This window comes from Chrysemys picta, chromosome 7 (genome assembly GCF_011386835.1).
Source record: "Chrysemys picta bellii isolate R12L10 chromosome 7, ASM1138683v2, whole genome shotgun sequence".
NCBI classification, from domain to species: Eukaryota; Metazoa; Chordata; order Testudines; family Emydidae; genus Chrysemys; species Chrysemys picta.
This window is the reverse complement of record NC_088797.1, coordinates 58668532-58686992: the sequence shown is the minus strand read 5'-3', so window position 1 is coordinate 58686992 and position 18461 is coordinate 58668532. Positions and strand designations below refer to the sequence as shown.

General features: G+C 44.8%; 1 protein-coding gene across 1 annotated transcript in view; it reads left to right on the top strand.

Moving 5' to 3' along the window:
• ALOX5 (arachidonate 5-lipoxygenase) overlaps nt 1–17956 on the top strand; it is a 57049-nt gene extending 39093 nt beyond the window's left edge. Inside the window, exons 5-14 of the mRNA XM_005312071.5 lie at nt 901–1007; nt 3586–3758; nt 4933–5079; nt 5163–5366; nt 5717–5803; nt 7853–8031; nt 9930–10051; nt 11444–11544; nt 15120–15290; nt 16079–17956. Of these exons, the coding sequence (XP_005312128.1) occupies nt 901–1007; nt 3586–3758; nt 4933–5079; nt 5163–5366; nt 5717–5803; nt 7853–8031; nt 9930–10051; nt 11444–11544; nt 15120–15290; nt 16079–16258 (1471 nt within the window). The 3' untranslated portion in view covers nt 16259–17956. The remainder of the gene's footprint in view (nt 1–900; nt 1008–3585; nt 3759–4932; nt 5080–5162; nt 5367–5716; nt 5804–7852; nt 8032–9929; nt 10052–11443; nt 11545–15119; nt 15291–16078) is intronic.
• Nucleotides 17957–18461: the final 505 nt, after the last annotated feature.

Below are 18461 nucleotides of genomic sequence, written 5' to 3'. Positions count from 1 at the left end.
AATTCCAGGCAAGGTGGTTGGGGATCACCTAGGACTTGGAAGACCTGGCTTCAAGCGTGTTCTCTGCCACAGGCTTCCTGTGTTGTGACCTTGGGCAAGTCACTTAGGGCCGAATCTTCAAAGATGCTTAGTTGCCTAAGTCCCATTTAAATCAATGTGCATTAGGCACCTAAGTCCCTTTGAGGAGCTATGGCTTAGTCGCTTGAGCCTCACTTCCCCCTGTATTTAATGGGGATGAAGGCACTGCCCTGCCCCAAAGGGGAGTTGTGAGGATAAATCCATTAAGGGTTGTTGGGTGCTAAAATTCCACAGTGATGGGGGACCATAGATGTACTTAGCATAGCTAGATAAATAGTGTCTCATCTACAGGGAATGTTTTTAACAACTCTCCCAGTGTTGGTCTAACACCAATGCCTCTCCCCAATGCTACCAGTGGCAAGTGTTTTTAATAATACTTCGCTCCGATAGCATTTTTACTACAAGGCCATCTAGACCTGCTGTTGATCGGGTTAAACAATGTGGCGTGGATTTGAGCTGCCAACGTACCAATGAGGGAATTCCTAAGCACCCCCAGCCCAGTCTGTTCCATTCAGGTTCTCTGAACCCAGCACCCGAGCCCCCTCCCATGCATGAAGTGACATGGCTAGCATCGGTCACGTTTGGTTCTGTCTTTTTCTTTCTCCCACGAGGGAGAGTGTGTGGGGGGGGAATTTTGAGCCTAAATATTTGAACGTAGTTCTATAGATGGGTGTAGATGCAGCCCAGAGCCCTTTAGAGAGGATAATGTCACACAGTTCACCACCATGAAATTTACTATGGGTGTGTGGTAAGGGGAGAATTATAAGAAGGGCTGGTGAGGAGGCTGCAAATGGCTTTTTAGTGTTGTCGTCTTTTCCATAGGATGGAGAATCTCTATGTCAACCGCTTCATGCACATGTTCCAGTCCTCCTGGAGTGACTTTGCAGATTTCGAGAAGATCTTTGTCCGAATCAGCAATACAATCTCTGGTGGGTTTGTCTTCACTTGTCAGTATTTGCTTTAGAGAGTGACTAATTGTTCCCCTTTCTTAGTACTAACTGGAACGGAAGTGGCTCACGCCTGAGCGTCTGGTCTGTTCTGATCTGCCTCAGCCACATGCTGTCTGAAAAGCACAGTTTAGATGAGCAGTTAGAACTCTAGTTTATGGGGCCAAAAGGACACCACTCAACTCGAAAACCAAGTGCTACTTCAAACACAAATAGCTGGGCTGGAGGCAGAATTCCCTGGGGGAGGTTTTCTGCTCTGTACTAGACAGGAGGCCAGACTAGGTGGTCCCTTCTAGCTTTTAGGAAATCTATGAACACTGTCAAAGTCCCCAAGTCACTTAGGGACAGACTTTCAAAGGTATTTAGGCACCTGAAGATGCACATTGGCACCCAATGGGATTTTTCAAAGCACTTAAGCAGGTCAGGTGCCCAAATCCCATTGATTTCAAGGAGAGTTAGGCACTTAATCTGTTCAAGTGCTTTTGAAAATCCCATCAGGCACCTGTCTGCATCTTTAGATGCCTAGATACCTTTTAAATCTATCCCTTGGGCACTTCTGAAAACTTTACACTTCAAATTCATCGAATTTAAGGCTAGAAGGGACTGTTGTGGAAATCCTGCCTGGCCCAGACCAGAGAACCAAACCCAAAGCCCCATTTTCAAAAGTGATTTAGGCTCCTAGTTCTTACTGAAAATTAGTAGGGTATAGAAACCTAAATGCACTTTTGAAAATGCTAATCCAAAAATGAATCAAAAGTAGTTTCATGTGTTGGTCCTGCCTTAGTGTGTGGGGGATGGACTTTAGGACCTCTCGAGGCCTCTCCAAGTCTGACATTTCTATGATTACACCTGCTCCCAAGTTCTCCTGCCAATGTTTGGGGCTTTACAATCAAATTTATTTATGTTTTTCTCTCTATGTTGCTATGTGAAAGACCCACACAAACAGGAGAAACTGCCCTCCCTGACTATGAAAGGGAAACAGTGAAACTGACTCTATACCAAGTGCTGTCAGGTACCAAAATAAAACACATTTGTCTCTGATCCCTTTCAGTTAATTGTAGTCATCTCCGCTGTTACTTGAAACAATAGTAGGTAAAATATTTTCAGACAGAAGAATGTTTAGGTTTTTTTAAGTTGATGGTGTCCCTTTAAACTTCCTTAGGTGCTGGTTAAGAATTTTATACATAGATTCCCTGAAGCTATTAACTGCTTAGTCAAGCAAAATGGGAATTAACAAAAATATGGGTAATGCTTATGATCTCTTGAATACAAGAAACAATGCCACATAGGGCATGCAGAGCTGTTAAAACCTGATTACAATATTTTGTTACATGTAATAAGATGGTTTCCTAAAGTACTTTATTATAGATGAAAGCCATATAAATTAACTAATAACTTTTCTGTCCTAATAAGGCTCTCCAGTGCCGCAAACATTTGTGTATGTGCTTGACTTTGATTTAATTAGGATTAATGCTTAATATGACCATTCCCCTGCTTAAAGCTAAGCATATGTGTAAGTGTTTGCAGAACCGGGATGAGTATGAGGATGAGTTCAATTTACTGTTCTTTGCAATCCCATGCTTTCTGTCCCAAACATGAGAAATGTTGCCACCTCATCCCAACTTCCAGTACAGATACAAAATCACTGTGCAATTTGCAAGCATGATGGAAATATAAGCTTGAAGCAATCCATAATATTTTACTTCTGGTAGAAAGCAATTGCTGTCTTCAAATATATTACTTTTCAGATCCATTCATCTTTATATTTCCATATGTCTGTGGTCTTCTTGCTTTAAGCTAGAGTAGACAAGAAGGAGCTTTCATAAAAATGTCTGGTCAGGCAGAAAAGAAGAAATACTGGAAATCTCTCCCTGCCCCCCATGAGACATCAACTGAACTTTTTTTTGCTGTAACCTGATGTTGAAATGTGAATACTGTGTGTTCCTGTCTCATGTGTCATTGGCTGGAACGGCAGCATGACGTTATGAAATCTACAACACAAGATAATGGTGGAAAACACCCAATGCAACACAAAAGTAATAGCATGGCAAAAAATAGAACAAAAACAAACAAGCAACAAAAAAAAGGCTGAATGAATTTTGCATTTTGTTAGTGTAATGTTGCCTAATCTAGTACAAGTGGATGCAGAATCTCCCTGTATGATTATAATTCATTCCCATACCTAATGATCTTAGATCTCTACAGGACCAAAAGGTTTCCAAAATGCTTTGCAAACTTTCTGTATTCAAGAATTGCTTCACTCCCTACTGAAATGTAGCCACAAGTGGGTGGGAACAGAGTGGTCGTTTAATGATACAATGTGCAATAGCTTAGAACAGAAAGTGAACAGTGAAGATATTTTATTATCCTTTTGCGACTTCAAGGGCAGTTTAATTTGAGTGACTGTTATAAACCTCTATTACATGTAGGACACAAATATATTGAAAAAAAAAATCCTTTTCTGGATATCTCATTTACTTAGTGAAGTTCTGTGCACAGTATAATGCAAAAACCATCAGCAGGTAGTGATATGAGTGCTGCATGTTTGTGTCTCCTTCAGAATACGTGATGCAGCACTGGCAGGAAGATTTTATGTTTGGATACCAGTTCCTGAATGGATGCAATCCTGTAATGATCAAAAGATGCAGAGAGCTACCCAAAAAGCTTCCAGTTACCACAGATATGGTAGAATGCAGCCTGGAAAGGAACCTGACTCTGGAAGAGGAAATAAAGGTACAGCATTGAATGAGCATTGACTTGTTCTTTCACTTTGTCTCTCCATATTTATAACAACACTCCAATCACTGTGCTATCCTGGCATGGTTTCAGTTATCTCCTTTCATGTGGTTTGTAATGGCAAAGCCAACTTTTTAGATTAGAGGAATTCTGCTCACTTTTTTCACTTCCGAGGAGAACGCCTGCAGTTTGAGTAGGCAAGTTTTACTCCAGTTCCCATTAGAGAAATATCCCTATCACAAAAAAATAGTGCTGCAGTTGGCACTAAGTGTCCCCCTTACACTGTAGTTGTAGCCATGACATTCCCATGATAGCAGAGAGACAAGGTGGGTAAGGTAATATCTTTTATTTGGTGACAGAAACAAGCTTCTGAGTGTGGCTTAAAAGCTTGTGTCTCTCACCAACAGAAGTTGATCCAATAAAAGATCACCTGATCCATCTTGTTTCCCTTACTGACAGTTTCAGCAAAAGGCTAGGATGGAATGGACTGAATTCCTGGCTCACTCCTAGCGGTGGTTTGCTCTCCTACATTATGCAGAGTGGAGTCGCAATGGCAAAGAAACATGGGGGTGGGGATAAGCCATCGCTCTTGGCATATAGTCTGTCCTGGGCTGGCAGTGTGATGTGATGGCATGTGTCAAGTGACCACAATGCAAACGTCTAAAAAGAGCATAACTCCTTTAGAAAGTTTAGCAAGCTAAAGCAAACTCGGAATGTTGGACTGTGCAGACTCAAACCAGTTGACCCCAGTAAAGTACCACAGAGATGTGGCTAATGTGTTCTGCAAATGATCATCATATCTCACGCATAAGAAAAGCCAAGCTGGATAAAAAGCTGTTGAGCCCCAGCAAGATGCATGTCACTAAAGCAAACAGCCTCCTAGAAAAAAGTTAGATCTTTAAATGGTAAGTTAAACAAAGCACAGCTTGGGTTAGCCTGGTCCAACTGCCGGAATACAATTACAGGACATAAACCAACCTCTGACTGATGTGGGTTAGAAGAATCTTCCCACATGGGCAAATTATTCTGTAATAGTTCACTATGGGGTATCTTGCACCTTGTCCAAAGCATCTGAGACTATCAGAGGCAGAATGCTCTCGTCTGGTGAGTCGGTTCCTGTGCCCCCTTCCCTCTCTGCTTAAATGTGTTGCCCCCTTTTCTCTTTCTGCAGCAAGGGAACATTTTCCTAGTGGACTATGAACTGCTGGATGGTATTGATGCCAATAAAACAGACCCATGCACATTACAGTACTTGGCTGCACCCATCTGCTTACTGTATAAGAACATGGAGAATAAGATAGTTCCCATTGCTATCCAGGTATGTTTGTTGTCTGAGCCATTAATGGGGCACTGTGCATTGTTATGGGCAGTGTTTTAAAAAATGATTTTTAACCCTTTCAGATCAGTCAAATCCCCGGACCAGACAATCCCATTTTCCTCCCGTCAGATGACAAATACGACTGGTTATTGGCGAAAATTTGGGTTCGCTCTTCGGATTTCCACATGCATCAGACTGTGACCCATCTTCTGCGGACACACTTAATTTCAGAAGTGTTTGGTATAGCCATGTTCCGGCAGCTGCCTGCTGTGCACCCCCTTTTCAAGGTAGGTCATTACTTTCAAGGAAGAATAATAGATTCCAGCAAGAGCGTGTGCCGGAGAGATTATCACCCTGTTTCAACAAGGACTGACTGAGAAGCAATGGCTCAAAACTTACAAAGGTTTGCAGCTTTCAGGGCACTTTTCTCCTTTCTGTGGGCTGAATATTTTGAAGAACCAGGAGAAAACAAAGTTGTATTATTTGTAGAGATAGTTTAGTTGGTTGCACTCCAAGGTGACATCACAACAAAGTCTGAAATTTCAGGTCTTTAAACTTGTCAGACATTTGCTATGAGATGAAATCATAAAGGGTGAATCAAACTGTGCTCCTTTCTCATTTCTCTTTTCCTGCACAGCTCCTGGTACCCCATGTGCGCTTCACAATAGCCATCAACACCAAAGCCCGAGAGCAGCTCATCTGTGAATGTGGCCTCTTTGACAAGGTGAGACAATCATGCTTCTGCTTTCCTTCCCCCCATCAACTACCTTGCAACCCTTCCTCTGACTGTAAGGCTTACTTCCTTATCTGTTGCGCTGTGTTTTGTTTCTTGTGCTAGATGTTCAAAAAGTTGCACGAGACAACATGAAGATACTACCTTTCACCTTTAATTGACCAATTCAAAACTGAATGGGGTCTGTAGTAATCAAGTATCATAGGCACTAATGGCTGTTTGGATTGTGTGAACTGAGCTTATATAATATACAAGTGCATGTGGGCGTATACAGACAAACACAATTATATGCAGACGTGTATAATTTTATAGATATAGAAGCTAACACATGGTATGTTTGTACATTATAGGGCTGTAGGGTACAATTTTCAAAAGCACCTGAGTGATTTAGGAGGCTATGGCCCATTTTCAGAAGTGAAAATGGGACTTTAGGTGCTTGTGAAAATGTTTACCCATGGTGTTTGTGTGTTGAATACTAGATGTCATTGTTGTGTTGTTTGTGCCCAAAAGTTAACTTTATTTAAGTGTAGTTCTTAGACTTCATTTTTGAAGTGTTTATTTGCATGGGAACTGGGTTGTGTACTAAAAATAGTGTAAGGGTCTGATAAGACAAGGAGATAAACCAGGTCTCACTAAACGCCCTGCTAGAAGATGCTGAAATCAAGATAGGTTTCTATGGACCACCAGTCCCCTGCGTCAATCCTGACCACCATTTCCTTGAATTGCAAAAAACAGCAGAATCATGGCTTTGTGATGATGAATTTTGGAACTGCTGCTGCTATCAACTTGCAGCCATTCCACTTTGGGCTGCAGTTGTCTCAGATTTCACTAGCTAAGCATGACTGGATCATAGGTTCATAGATTCTAGGACTGGAAGGAACCTCGAGAGGTCATTGAATCCAGTCCCCTGCCCGCATGGCAGGACCAAATACTGTCTAGACCATCCCTGATAGACGTTTATCTAACCTACTCTTAAATATCTCCAGAGATGGCGATTCCACAACCTCCCTAGGCAATTTATTCCAGCACCCTGTCTGTGCTACAGCATCATGTATGCATTGCAGACAACTCCATGCAGAAGTTCACAGGTAACTGCTCACTGAAGGAAAAACCCTGCCATATATTGGCAGAGAATCAGTCAGGCAGGAGGCCAGCTGGTAACTAATGAAAATGAGATAAGTGTCGTGTGAAGAATTGCAGCTTGGGATGCTCGCAGATAATGATTTTGCTGTCTTTCAGTAAATGAGCCTCCACTGAGAGCAGTTTCCATTTGGGGTCAGATGCAGATGATTAGGTTAAGAAGCAACTAGAATTCAATAAATATAAGATGAGTGATAGGAAGGTAGTGGGGCCATATGTTAGAAAGAGAGAAACTTAGAGGGAAGAACATTTTTTAAAATATTTAATCTGATGCTGTTATGATGCAGCTTGTTACAGGCATGCCCTACTTCCGCATGAGATGTAAACTGAAGCCTTGGCCACTTCTGATTTGGTCCCATTGCACATTTCATAAGATGCGATCCAGTTGTTTTGGCTAAATTCCAGTTTGAGTAATTACATACTGCCACCCTTACTACCCCTCAAATTGGATGCTGTATCCGTCTTTGCCTCCTGTCATAAACTGTCGTGTAAAATTATGGTGCACAGTTAAGCTGCTGGCATGTTCCACCCCAGATGTGACTGCATTCTAGTGACAGTGATTCTGGGGTGCGTGTGCGCATGTATGTGTAGTAAAGTGTTTTGGGATCCTTTGGCAATAAATGGAAGGTATTATTAGGAGATGCTATAAGTGGGAGAAAACCAGTCTGGAAAAACCCTGAATGTGAATGATGATCCGCTAAATGAGTGTGAAAGATTCAAACCCAAATGTGCAGTCTCACTATAGTAATTCACGTGGAGGTTTGAGTTTCTCCTGCAGAAACATGTGCATGGGCCTGCTCCCATACCAGCTGCTGGGAGGTGGACAGGACAGCGTGTGAGACCTCAGCAAGGGCAACCACGTTCTTCTAATGCTCTTGAGTCTCGTTTTTTACACTGAAGGCGAATGCCACTGGCGGAGGTGGACATGTGCAAATGGTCCAGCGAGCAACAAAAGAACTTACCTACAGTTCCCTCTGCTTCCCAGAGGAAATCAAAGCCAAAGGGATGGACAGCAAGGAAGATATCCCATATTACTACTATCGGGATGATGGCATCAAAGTCTGGGAGGCAATAAAGAGGTAGGAGACACTGTGTGTCTCTGTCACTTTGGATCAAACCTGCCTGCCTGTTCTTGCAAGTAAAAATGTGGCGGGGGGGGGCGGGAGTTGCCAGCCCTGCAAATTGAACCTGGGCTCTGGGAGCCATGCTGGGTACTTTCCTTCTTGTGTGTCTTGACCAGCAACAGAGATTCTGCTGGCCAAATTCTGCCCCAGAGACACCTGTGCAGCCCATGTTTTTCAGTAGGATTGCATGGGGTTAAACAAGGGTTGAATTTGGCCACAAGATGGAACATAATCAACTGTACTATCAGTGATGGACGAGCCAGAATAGAATCTATCTTCCTGTCCCAGAGTTGTTAGCTCTGCAGGGTCAATAGGCCTCATTCACACCAGAGAGTTGTGATTTCACATGTGGACAGGCCATTATTTTGGCTCGAGAGTGACTTTCTCTGGCTTAAGCCAATTAGACTTCAGCTAAACTGAGTTAAAGCCTTCTTGAACTGAAAGCATTAGTGCATGTTATTAATAGTCAGCATATTTGGAAACTCTGGTTCACATTCTTCTCCCGCATGCTCAGCTCTTGGTTTGGCAGCTGTTTATCTTGAGTATCTCCCAACACTGTTAGATCCCAGATGAAAGGCAAAGAAATCCCATCTTTCATGTGGTTATTTTCTTGATGCACTTGGTGGTGTTTTTCTCCCCTTTACTGATTAATCTTGGTTATATGCCTTTACAAATACTGAATAGTACTTTACTCCATCAATAGCCCCATGGCAGCCAATGGGAGTGCTTGCAGGTGCTAGACAGCATGGTGGGAGGGTGTCAGAATCTGGTCCTCAGTGAAACATCCTTCATTAACGAGTTGTTCAGTTTCTGAACTCTCAGATTGTACATGTTAGAGTGTCTGTGACACACTGACCTGTGAACGTGTTGTTATGCAGGGGCCTAGTCACGGTGACTCTCCTAAGCACTAGAGTACACCTCAGCTAGGGTCCTCCAACACAGTAAGTGCCACTGTTAATATTGTTTGCTCTGTTCTTAAGTGGCTCAGATGTGGGGTGCAGATACTGGTCACTGGTCACATGGCAAATTACTCTTCCAGTTGTAGGCTAAATGCAATGCAGTGAAAGGAAGTCAATTCTGACACACAGGGGTCGATTTTGCACTGCCCTGCACCTGGTATAGTCCTCTTCATCTGGACGAGGTGGATCTAAAATGCTGCCAGTGGGGTTAGTGGAGAACTGGGAGCATTTTTTTACCCCAGGGGGAAGACAGTGGAGAATGTGGAGAGCTTTATCTCCGGCTGCTGCAAGATTTTGTTTAAGAGCACTTCGCGTCAGCAGCCCTTGCAGAGGGAGGGAGTTCAATGGAAGTGTCAGAATAGAGAGAGGATGATCACTTAGTGCACTGGATTAGGAAGGAGCTGCAGCCAAAGAGTGTAAAGATGGAGGAGGAGAGAAAGGGAGGTTTGGGCAGAAGGGAATGTGAAGAAATGTCACCAGAGATCTAGGCAGAGCCTCAAAGGGGAAGGCAAGAAATGCAGACTTAATTGAGGAGGCCAGAGAGAATAAATGGAGGGAGTCAAAGAACAGGGGTGGGGGGGATCAGGGAATGACATCGTTCTGAGCAGGCTGAAGGAGCTGTGCAAAGGCCAGAGATAATGCCATAGTTGCAGATGACTCGGAGCTGCTAGAGGGACTCCCCACCCAAGCCATGTTGCCATCAATGAGGCCCTCTGAGATCATGGAGTCCTCCACCCTCCACTGCCTCCTGTCCTGGGAGCAAATTCGGAAGGTTGTGGCCGTGCCTGCCTGCCAGTGCAATGTTTGATGTGCTATCTGAGACACCACGGCAAAGGGTCTCCAGGAAATGACAGGGCTTCCCTTCTGCTCTTTGTTCCCTTGCTGTGGCTGAAGCTTCATGACAGACGTGATTGACATCTACTACGAAAGTGATGAGGTCGTGTGTGAGGACCTGGAGCTCCAGGCCTTCGTCAAGGACGTCTATGTCTATGGAATGAAGGGCAACAAGTCTTCAGGTGAGATGTGGCAGCCTGGTCTGGGCTGAGTCTTCCATGGTGCCAGCCACAACTCAAAGCCACACACCCCAACGCCTTGGAGTCTCTCCCTCCTGGTTTTGTGGTTAAGGCACTGGGCTGGAACTCAGGGGATCTTGGTTCTAATGTCTGTGTCCTTCAGCTCACTGTCTGTACATTGGGGATAACTGCGCTTCATCTTGTCTGTTTGGTTTGTAAGCATCTTGGGACAGGGGCAGTTTTGTGCATGTGCTGCCACCAGCACAATGGGGCCTTTATTTTGGTCAGGGCCTCAGGACAATACAAATAATAAATAGAAAAGCATCTTTGATTCATCTAGTCCAAGCCCTCCCATAAGCAGGGAGGGCACTGGCTATATCCGTATCTTCCTGCCCTTCAGATTCACCCAGTGTTGTGCCATCACTGCCTTGCTATTAAGGTATTCCACACTTGTAGAGATGCCACTCTCACAACGCTTTCAAAGTTGGATTCACCTTCGCTTTCTCATCTCTCTGCTTCCCCGTTCTTGGAAGTAGCTGGCTGGAATTGGACCTTCCCATAGATTATGTGATTCTGGTCTCACCACCCTATATACGCATCCCCCCACCCCCTCCCCACACAGTCTGGCCTCAAAGAAGGGTGGGGAAATCTCTGTTGGTGGGAAGAGCATTATGCACAGGAGACCCCCAATCCCTTTTCTCTCCCCAGCTGTCTCCCATAGGTTAACAAAAGCGTGGCTTTCTCTGCAATCACCTCTTCGGAGCTCCACTTGGTTTTACCTAGTCTTAAGGGTGTCTGATGTGAATATTTCTGTTCCTCCTCCCCTTGTTCCCCTGAACAGGTTTAGAATTGCCATTTTCCCACCTCCCACCATCCCTTAAATGCTGCCTTCAGGCTAATCGTACGTCATTGTCCCTCTGCCTCCTGGGTCATTTACTCGCCAGACTTTTTAGACATAGCGCAGCAATGTTTACTCTTGTACAATGTTGCCGTGCTTGAATTGTGAACTGAGGTGAAAGGAGAATGGCTGAGAGTGCTCAGCTCTCATTCATGTCCTTAGCTGCTGGGAACCTGGTCGGAAGAAATAGAATGGAATTGTTTTAAAATATAAAAACACCCCTTTGCCTTCATATAGAACCTTTCACCTGAGGATCTCACAGGGCCTTACAAACATCAATGAAGTCTTAAAATTCCCCTGTGAGGTGGGTCAGTGAATCCACCATTTTACAGATGGGTTGCTGAGGATCAGAGAGGTGCCAAGGCCACCTGGCAGATCAGTAGCAGAAGCCAGGAACAGAAAGCCATGCGCTGTTTGACCTACCGCAGGCCAATAACTCAGGTGTGCCATAACTGATCCAAACCTTATTTCCAGCTTTCTTCTCTTCCCCCTTTTAGGATTTCCGAAGACAATCAAGACCCGCGAGAAGCTATCGGAATATCTAACTGTGGCGATATTCACAGCGTCAGCCCAGCACGCGGCTGTGAATTTTGGTCAGGTATGGGTGTAGAAGAGTTGGACTCATGGCTGGGTGTGGAGCAGCAGCTATATTCTCATCAGGTGCCTCCTGTTGACCATCGTGCCGGTCCCACTGTAGCCCGCCTCTTCTCATGACTCAGCCCCTGGCCAGTCATGTTTAGTCCCCACCCTGCCAGAGAGTCTAACAAATAAATGTCCAATCTCCTTATGTCCGGTCTTTGACCCCGATGCTGGGCCCTGTAGTCTTTTCACACCTTTGTCTCGGGGCTTTCCAGTGTCCCTATCCCCTTATATCTGGGGGCTTCATGCCTCCTTCACCAGTGGCTGGTAGGAGACCCCAGGCTCCTCCTCTCCTGAGGGTTCCAGCCCAGGGCAGGGCCGGCTCTGGCTTTTTTGCCGCCCTATGCAAAAAAGCCACCCGCCGCCCCGCCCCCCCGCCAGCGTGGCAGGGGAGGGCGCCGAGCAATCCCCCACCGGCTCTCCGCTCTCCCCGGCGGCCAGAGCGCCGGGAGCAGGGCGGGGAGCCCGACTGGGGCTCTCCGCTCTCCCCGGCGGCCAGAGCGCCGGGAGCAGGGCGGGGAGCCCGACCGGGGCTCCCCGCTCTCCCCAGCGGCCAGAGCGCCGGGAGCAGGGTGGGGAGCCCGCCGAGGGGAGGGCGGAGAGCCCCCGGTGGCAGGAGCGCCCCGCCGCGCCACCCCCCTCCAGGTGCCGCCCCAAGCACATGCTTGGTGGGCTGGTGCCTGGAGCCGGCCCTGGCCCAGGGACCCTCTGGTGAGCAGGCAAGGTCTGTTTATTCAGACCCACCCCCAGCTTCCTCCCTGGGCTTCTTCCTGCTGTGGTCTTTTCCCAGGCCTTCTCCCCCCTGCATACCTAGGTTCACCCTTCTTGCAGGACCAGGACTTGCTGGGCTCCCCCTTGGACTCCTCCAAGATAATCCCAAACCAACTTCTGCCCTCCTCAGACTTGATCTTTCATTCCTCAATCCAACGCCTGCAAGGCCAGTCCAGTATGAGGGCTCCCCATCGGAGCCTGCTCCACTCCCCAGCAGCTGCTCCGTGTCTCTGCGGGCCTCTAGCCAGACTTCTCTACTCAGGAGAGGATCCCAAGGCCAATTCTCTCCCACACTGTCTCTTTGATCCTCCCGTTGTCTCCACTCTCTAGTCCCAGAGAGTGACTGCAGAGTTTCTTCTGCTCCAGCCTGCCAGTCTTTAAAGCAACCAGCAGCTCCTCCCCAGCTGAGATTAACCTTTAATTAAGCCTAACTCACTCTCCAGATGCAGCCAGGTGGGTTAATTGGACTCTCAGGCCCTCATTAACCCCTTTATTTCCTGTGTGGGGTTTACACATTCTTATTTTCCAGAAGAATAGCGCTCATATCAGTTGGGATGTGCAGCTGCAGTGGCTTGGACTGGGAACTTTTTTTAAATGTATGGTTACACACTCAATTGCCCTTCTGTGCTAAAATACCCGCCTAACCTCCTGCAAACACCATCAAAGTCCATGGGAACTGTGCCTTTTGAAAGGCCACTTATTTCAGTGCCTAAATATGGATTTTGGTGCCTAATTTGAGTCACGATTTGAACATTTTGGCTTCAGTGTTCAGATTATGGGTAACATTTTCAAACATGCCTAAGTCCCGTTTTCAGAAGGATCTTAGAAAGCTAACTTTCATGGAAAGTCAATGGGACTTAGACTCTTAGGTCACGTTGGGTAAAATTTTCAAAAGTTCAATAACCCCAACCAATGAGGAAGTGGATCTCAGGCCATTTTAAAGTTTACTGAGACACTTGCTGGTTTTAAAGTCCCACGATGGGACTCATCATGCTACATTGCGAACAGAATGTTGGGAATCATTGTGAAAGGGATAGATAATAAGACAGAAAATATCACATTGCCTCTATATAAATCCATGGTATGCCCACAGCTTGAATACTGCATGCAGATGTGGTCCCCCCACCTCAAAAAAGATATATTGGAATTGGGAAAGGTACAGAAAAGGGCAACAAAAATGATTAGGGGTATGGAACAGCTTCCATATGAGGAGAGATTAATAAGACTGTGACTTTTCAGCTTGGAAAAGAGACAACTAAAGGGGGATATGATAGAGGTCTATAAAATCATGATTGGTGTGGAGAAAGTAAATAAGGAAGTGTTATTTACTCTTTCACATAACACACGAACTAGGGGTCACCAAATGAAAGTAATAGGCAGCAGGTTTAAAACAAACAAAAGGAAGTATTTCTTCACACAGTGCAGTCAACCTGTGGAACTCCTTGCCAGAGGATGTTGTGAAGACCAAGACTATAACAGGGTTCAAAAAATAACTAGATAAATTCATGGAGGATAGGTCCATCAATGGCTGTTAGCCAGGATGGGCAGGGATGGTGTCCCTAGCCTCTGTTTGCCAGAAGCTGGGAATGGGCAACAGCGGGTGGATCACTTGATGATTACCTGTTCTGTTCATTCCCTCTGGGGTACCTGGCATTGTCCACTGTGGAAAGACATGATACTGGGCTAGATGGACCTTTGGTCTGACCCAGTATGGCCGTTCCTATGTTCTTATATTCTTACATGATAACAGGGGTATCCCAACATGCCCTGTGCTGGCAGTATACCCACCACAAAACAGCCTACCTTTAGAATCCTGTTTTTTCTCCAATATTGAACAGCTCTGGAAAATAAAATGTATAATAATCTCCCCTTATCTCCTACATGGAACAAATTAAGTGTCTCACCAGACTTGAATAGTCTTCCAGTAGGTCTGGACTACAAAAAAAGTGCTTTCCTAAACTCAGTTAGTTGACTCAAGTTAACCAACATGACTGAAAGTGTCCCTTAATACCTAGTGTAGGCACAGTTTAAGCCTTTTAAACTCCTGTTAGCTTGTCCTTTTATAACTTTGAGGGATAGTCAAGGCTACAGCCAAGGCTAACATGATTTTAAACGTGGTAAACTGCATCTAGGTGACAGGGGTGTTTCAAGTCACCTGACTCTAAACCCCAGCCCCACTGCTACCCCTCACACACACATAACCTGTTTTCTTCATATAGGCAGACTCATTTTGGCCTGGGAGAACCTAATTAAAAATTCTGCCCAGCCAGGAAAAATAGCATCAATTTACTATATAAAGTAAGTTGCTTTCAGAATCCCAAACATCCCAGGCCAATACACCTCTGCTCTGGAGGGACTGGAAAGATTCCACAGTCAGAAGCAAAATCTTCCTTGGTTTTGACTATGTGCAAACATTTTGTTATATACAGTGTTGTTGTAGCCATGTTGATCCCAGGATATCAGAGAGACAAGACAGATGAGGTAATATCTTTTCTTAGATCAAGTTCTGTTGGCCAGAGAGACAAGCATTCGAGCTTACCCAGAACTCTTCTTCTTCAGCTGATCTGAGGAAGAACTCTGTGTAAGAGAGCTTGTCTCTCTCGCCAACAGAAGTTGGTCCAATAAAAGATATTACCTCACCCACCTTGTCTCTCTGATATCCTGGGATCGACATGGCTACAATAACGCTGTATTAGTTACTTTCCTAAATGCCGATGGTTGTGATTTTCACGGCAATCTCTTGCTTTGTCTTGCCTCTCTCAGTATGACTGGTGTTCCTGGATTCCCAACTCCCCTCCGACCATGCGGCAGCCTCCCCCTACAGAAAAGGGGACAGTCACAATTGAGCAGATTGTGGAGAGCTTGCCAGACAGGGGTCGCTCTTGTTGGCATCTTGGAGCTGTCTGGGCCTTGAGCCAGTTCCAGGAGAATGAAGTAAGTTCAAGACCTTGTCTATTCTCTCTCAGGAGTCTGACTGCTCGGGGTTCACTCATCTCACAAGGCAAGGAAGGGGTTAACATTTTTCACTTGAATACTTGTAGAACCACAAAACTGGTTGCTTCGTGACCTCAATCCTTCAAAGGACTTGGGCGGTGATATCGTGGCTGCCAGTCCTGCTGGCAAGTGGGCTGTGCACTGGCAATTACTGTATCTTTACCATGGCTCCAACCAAGAGGATACTGTGACCTAGAGTTATAGGAGAGGGCAGAAGGAGGGTTATGGCAAAACCACATAAACTGGGAGCCAGGAGATCTGGGTTCTGTTCCTGGCTCTTTGCAAGTCACTTTGTCTCCCACTGCCTGTTTCTTCCTCTGTAAATGGGATAATGATACTCTCCTACCTTGCAAAGGGGCTGTGTGGCCAAATTCATGCAGGTTTGTGGAACACATTTTGAAGGGATGGAGGTTGAGTGAGGGTACATACAGTGATAACTCTCTGTAAGAAGAGGTGAGCCTCAACTTAAAGGGTGAAACAATGGATGCCTCCTAGGGACACTCTGGAGTAGTTGCCCAAAGCAAGGAGCTGCATGATGGCAAAAGGGTACGTCATGCGGCTTTTCTTTAGAATCCAAACAGACCAAAGTCTCCAGCAGCAGCGCTGATGTGTCCCAGGAGAGGGGGTTGCATTGCTGCAGGATGGGACATTTAGACAGAACAGCTGGGGCTCCAGGGTTTATTTCCAACCTACCCCAAGAGTGATCTCTTTGTGTCTTCTACGATTAGCTGTTCCTGGGCATGTACCCAGATGAGCACTTCGTAGAGAAGCCAGTGAAGCAGGCCATGATGAAATTCCGCAAGGATCTCGATGAGATCGTCAGCGTCATCACTGAACGGAACAAGAACAAAAAACTACCCTACTATTACCTTTCCCCAAACCGGATCCCCAACAGCGTCGCTGTCTGAGCAGAGCTCCATGAGAGGCTGAAGGTTTGGAAAGCTCCATGTCATGCGCCACTCATGAGCAGGCCCATCAGCAAAACAAGAAGCAACTCAGACCTCACTCAAAGTGGACCCTGAGTGGTTTTTGAATTACAAAATAAGTTTGGTTATTACTTTAATCATTTTACATGTTAATTATTATCAGGAAATATCAGTTCAAATGTGTTCAGAAGTTCGTCTTAAAAGCTTTTACAAATCTTCAGACCCAGCAGTGTTTGCAAGCCAAATTGTGCGTGAGATCAGGAAAGTTTGGATGACTAGAAACTGACTGAAAACAGAAACTGACTGGTCTATTCACATCTCGCGTTTCACTCAGCTTGGTCAGCAAAAATACACATCATCAGGAGCAGCAAGTAAATTAGATTTTAATTCTGTTTTAATAAATGGCAGTGATATCAGGAACACAACAAAGCAAATTTACTTTTTAAAACTGGGCTTTTAAATCCAATTTTTAATGTATTTTTTTTATCTTAGTCATAAACTTCCTGATTTGGAACCAGAAATAGAAGCCAGAAAATATCACTGTGCGTTCATATGAAGTGGTGTGGTCTCATGTGGAAGGAGGCTTCAGTAATTTTTTTGAATCAGGGTGTTATCTTTCTACATGAAATTTTAAAAGTTCTCTTCTCAGTGTCTTTCAACAGATGTTTTGTATTGTTGCGTATGGACAGACTTTTTGCTAGCTCCGCAATAAATGCAGACTGAGAAGTGCTTTTACTCAGTTTGTTTCCTGGCTGAGGTGGGTGGTTTTCAGGGTTTGGTTCGCCTTTTTTTGTTTGTTTGTTTAGTTTAGGTACAATATGGCTCAGTGTTTAGAAATGAAAATCTGAGGTTGTAGATCAAGAGGGCTGGTATGGGAATAGAAAGGCCCCAGCGCCTCTGAAATCAGCTTCTCAATGTCTGCCCCATTCAGCACAGTTCACCATCTTTATCAGAAGGCCTCTTTCATTAAGTAACTATTTTTTGTCAGTACCATTGAGTAGTTAAGACCAGCTTCACTGTGCATGTATATAAACTGCAGAAACGCCCCCCCCCCCCCCCATCATGCACTTATAAGGATACCTACGTGTTAGAAGGATCAGGGACATGGAACAATCTCTGTTTTGCTTCCATGGCCTTTTAGCTGAAAACCCCAAACCTTGATCTTGATCTTCACAGTATCTAATCAATAAATAGAACAGCTTCTATCCGAGAGCTTGGAGTGGGATTAGTGTGTGAAAAGCCCCTGGACCGGTTTGAGTCAGGGCTATTTGGTGTCATCTAACAGTTCGACATTTCCTCTTGGCACTGCATTGAAGTCACTAGGCTTGACTAATACGTGACCTGGCTGCCACTCTGCATTTTTGCAAATTACTTCTTGGAAAATAGAGATTACCGTTGGTTATAAAGAAACTCAGTACAAAAGGCTAAATTCATTTGTGGTGTAATCTCATTGGTTTTACACCATAAATGAAGTTGGTCCACTCTTTTCTAAACACAGTAATAATGTATATAGAAATGAGATTAGGGAAACGTAAAGGGAAGGTTTGTGCTTTTGTTAATAACATTCTTTGTTATTTCTCCCATATTTTGTTGCCTGAAATATACCCTTGTGCCCTTACAGAATGTATTCTCCATAGATAAAAGTCTGTTTTGCTAATGGAATAAAACTGAACAAGACAATAGGTCTGAATATTTTATTTCTCAATATCAACCATGATCAACTATTACAGAGGCTCCATTATACCGAAAGCCAACAGATGCAGAGGCATTTTATGAATTAGTGTTCACAATTTAGAGATGGTCACACTTCTGCAGTTAAAGAAATATGGTCATTTTCACTATTAATATAAATTTTAGAAAATGGTGCCATTAAAACATGTATGTTTTATATCCCCCTATGTTGCATATTCCCCACCTTGGTTTGTGGAAAGGGAAAGCCAAATAGATTCCATACATCTTACACTTCAAACTGTTTTTCCCCCCACACCGAATAGTAACAGCAAATGCGGAAGGTAAAACCACTTCCTGCTGGGCGATAATATATTTGAAGTTGATGTGCCTTTCTTTGACCACAGTACCTAAAAAGTGCTGACTGCAGGAGTAAAGCTATGTATTTGTTTAGCAATCGCAGGGTATTTACCAGGGGATCCGATGTCTTTGTGTGCAAGTGGCACAAAACAAAGTT